This window comes from Otolemur garnettii, unplaced genomic scaffold (assembly GCF_000181295.1).
Source record: "Otolemur garnettii isolate 467f Iridium unplaced genomic scaffold, OtoGar3 scaffold00166, whole genome shotgun sequence".
NCBI lineage: Eukaryota > Metazoa > Chordata > Mammalia > Primates > Galagidae > Otolemur > Otolemur garnettii.
Window position 1 is genome coordinate 3,198,971 of NW_003852561.1, and position 4,040 is coordinate 3,203,010.

General features: G+C 52.5%; 1 protein-coding gene across 1 annotated transcript in view; it reads right to left on the bottom strand.

Moving 5' to 3' along the window:
- The window catches only part of NXN (nucleoredoxin), a 158,513-nt gene that overhangs the window by 856 nt on the left and 153,617 nt on the right, over positions 1-4,040 (bottom strand). Inside the window, 1 exon segment of the mRNA XM_023519252.1 lies at positions 3,274-3,398. Coding sequence (XP_023375020.1) covers positions 3,274-3,398 — 125 coding nt within the window.

The window sequence follows — 4,040 nt, forward strand, 5'->3', positions numbered from 1 at the left end:
TGAGCCCAGGAGTTTGAGTTTGCTGTGAGCTATGACACCACAACACTCTACCCAGGATGACAGAATGAGACCTTGCCTCAAGAAAGAAAGAAAGAGGGTAGAGAACTCCTGGGCACAGTTTTCCCAGATGGCATGAGGGTAGGATGGCTCTGCCAGGGTAGGAAGAGCAGTCCCCCCACCTGCCCCTGGAGAGGTATGCTCTTAGAATGGAGAACAGGAGAGGCTGCTTATAAAATTCTCTCTCTGCATCCGCCCAAAACCACCAGAGTAGCATGAATGCAACTTTAATGTATCCTCTGCTTTTTGTTTGTTTTTTTTTTTTTGAGACAGAGTCTTACTTTGTCACCCTTGGTAGAGTGTCACAGCATGATAACTCACAGCAACCTCAAACTCCTGGGCTTAAGTGTTTGCCCAAGCCTCCCAAGTAGCTGAAACTACAGGTACCCACCATCATACCCAGCTATTTTTAGAGATGAGGTCTTGCTCTGGCTCAGGCTGGTCTTAAACCTGTGAGCTCAGGCAATCCACTGGCCTTCGCCTCCCAGTGCTGGGATTACAGGTGTTAGCCACCTCGCCCAGCCTCCTCTGCTTTTTGATGGCCTATTTTTGCAACCAACACTCAATTAGTTGTAGCCCCACTGTGAATTATCTGAGGCCAATCTGGACTTAACTCTGGAATGTTTTTAAACAGAAACAGCTCGCTGCCCTCTGCACTAACCCCATGGTTTCAGGGAGGGCATGCGTTGTCCAGGCAGCCAGTTCAGAGGAACCTACGTAAGCACTGTGGACATTCACACTGGCTCACTGTATTCATCCTAGGAAGAAGTTGGCACTTTATCATACATTCCCAGCAGCTGTCCAGGTGGACTTCCCTAACAGCAGATATAGCCTAATTCAAAGATAAAGGCAAACACAGCAATATGAGAACAAGGAGAAAGGATTCAGAAGGGAACAACCATCTGAGATTACCTTTCACAATGCTGACTCCCATTGGTGGGTAACAGAAAATGGATTCTATGTACCCATCCCGAGGAGGTTTTACCATAAAATACACAATATTCTACACTGAGTGGAAAAACCTGAGTCACCCTGCAGGGATAGGGCTTGGTATGTCCCCACCCTTAAATGCTGGAGTGCAGGAGGCATGAAATTTACATGTTTCTGAGACAAACATACTCTTTTCTCGAAAGGCAAGCCTTTAGGAAGATTGGTAGTGATGACCCTCCTCCCCTCATCCACCCAAAAACAGCAAGTGCTTCCCAGCAACGCTGGCTGATTCAGTATCTCTGGCGCTCTTCACTCAATCCAGACCCTCCACAAGGGTTTCATGACAATGACGAATGTTCATGATACACAGAGAAGGAACACCTAGATAAATCCAGTTCCCCTCATCAGGCCCAGGCCAAGCCAAGCACTCTAGTGCCTCCTCTCCCAGGACCATCTGGGCAAACCACAGGGAGATGGATTTTATTGCCAATTAAAGCTTCCTAAGGGTTAACTTCTGCCTGTCCCAGGGGTAGGGATCAAGACAGAAACAAGGGCTCAGTTAACACTTGCTCCGCCAGCTCCCTGTGCTCACCTCTTTTCCATGTTGCTTTGCTTCATGGACAGAAAAATGGAAAAACTACCAAGGCATGACCCCAGGTGAAGTGCACAAGACCAACAGGTGACCAGGTAGGGGACTAGAACAGCGGATGACACAGGCCTGACTTGCTGCCTCAGGAGCCTGCTTCCTGCCCCTGCCTATCTTGGTCTCTCCAGGTCTGAGTGGGTCATTTGTCAGAGCACAAGGATGGAAGGAGGAGGAACACTGCTCGTGGAGTCACACTGACCTCAGCTCAGTCCCCTCTGCTGCATATTTAGTGCGTGACTTTGGCAAGTCACTTCCCTGAACCCAGATCTCATCCCTTGGATGAGATTTAACTGGGTTCCTGACACATGGAGCTTGTGGCCCTCCCAGTCCCCAGACAGCCTCCAGGCAGTCCCTGGGCTCTGAGCCTTGCTTCCCTCTATGTAACAGGACAATGATTATGTTCCCATCCAGAGAGGTGAAATGCAGGAGACTGTGAAGAGCTTGGCTCAGTGCCTGGCATATAGGAAACCTGCAAATGTCCCTTTTCAGACACATTTCTAAAGCCCCTGCTCCCACCCCACACTCAGCCTTTTCTGTTCTGCACCCATCTTTTCTCTGAGCCATTCTACAGGGGTTAGAGTTTAATAAATTCTGAGCAGCCTCCCTTGTGCTTTGTGTGGAGCGGCTGGTGTGGCCCCGAGGCAGAGCCTGTGAACCCTCTTTGTTCCCTTCCACCCCAGGGCTGAGGGGGATGACTTGAGCTCCTTGCAAGGGGCCCAGCAGGGCCGAGCAGGGGCGCCTATTGAGGAGGTGATGAATGGGTGGTGCGGGGTGTCTAGCCACCACGGCCTGCCTACTTTGTGCCTCTCCTGGGATCCAAACGAAGGGTGAATGAGCACAGGGCTTTGACGCCTGCAGGTTCGGACTGGACCCAGGGCAGGGACAGCTTCAATAAGTGTCTGTCGATACCACTTATAAGGGGCTCCCGGGTGGAGTGGGGAGGTGTGGAGCATGCGCAGAGAGGGGATCCTGAGAGGCATGGCGGAAGCGAGGCAGAGCGCCTGCGCAGAGGCAGTCGCCTTGCAGAGAGGCTGTGTCTGCAGTGTGCAGAGTCCCACAGTGGGGGTAGGGCAGGCACCCGGCCCAGGTGACTCCACCGAAGGGCCCACTGTCATCTCACCCTGCCTTAACCCTAACCCCAAGCTTCCCCACTTGTCAGTGCTTGTTCCAGCCCAGCAGGAGACCTCCAAGGGACAGCCTGGGTAAGAGATCAGGAATGACAGCAGTTTCCAACCTCAGCACTCTCCCTGGGCTGGCTGAATGGCAGAATCCCTATAAAGCGCTGGTGGTTAATGAAGAACTAACAGAACCAATACTTTGTAAAGCATCAAGGGCCGAGTTCTGACCCAGCACCAAGGGAGTATTCATGGGTCACAGAGCTTGTGGCTATAGCTTTCATCGGTGGCCTAACTGGGAAACCGCCTTGGGAGGGCCTCCTACTGCTCTGAGGCTCCTCAGTGAGAAGCCGCAGCAGCAGGGTGGGAATTGGCTTTCCATGGCTAATGACACACCTTTTCTTGCCACATTTGTCTGTGGGCTCTGCCAGAGTCACTGTCAAGGCTGGGGCCAGTATCACTCAGGTCCTAGAAGTCCCCAGCTGAGTCACTCTTGCCTGAGCCCAGCCTTTCCTCCCTACTCACCTCCCCAGCTACAAAGAATAGAAGTGGCGCCTCTTCCTCTTTGGCTTTATACTTGGCAATGATTTTCTCAGCTATTGGCTGAATTAGCTGCTTGGCTGCCTCGGACTCTCCGTCATCCTCAGAGTCTGTGATGGGGGGAGAAAGAAAAAGACAAAAAGGAACACTGGCTTGTCAAATGGAGTGGCACCCCCTGAGCAGGCTGGGGCCAGTGCCTCAGCTACAGAAAGGCCCATCTGATCAGCCCCTAAATGGAAAAAGAACTTCCCTTCAGACACAGCCATACTTCCTGTGTGCTCAAGTATGCTGCACACATGTGCACCTGTGCACACAGGTTCTAGAGGCAAAGACACTCCCACAGCACTCATCAGGAGCAACCTGCCTCGCTGAACAGAACAGACGCCCCAGGGAAACAGCTCTTTTCACTGAATTCCTCACAACCTCCTCCCCCAAACCCCCACAGCTGAGCTTGCTCTAAACCGGGACCTGAGGTCCCTGGTAAAAATGGCAGAACTGGCAGTGAGGGCATTAGTGGCTTTGATGGCCATAGGGGTATGACCCTGAGATGTGCCTGGGAGGGGGGCTGGCTGCCTGGCAGACTCATGATCAGGCATTCCTTGCCTGGGCAGAACAGCAGTGCAGGAGCCGACACACACCCAGCCCAGGGCTCACTTGTGGGAGCTTGCGCCCGGAAGTAAGAGCAGCATCTCTAAGTGGCAACAGCAGGGAAGGGAAGAGCTGGCTCTGGCAGAGGGATTTCACCCAGAAGT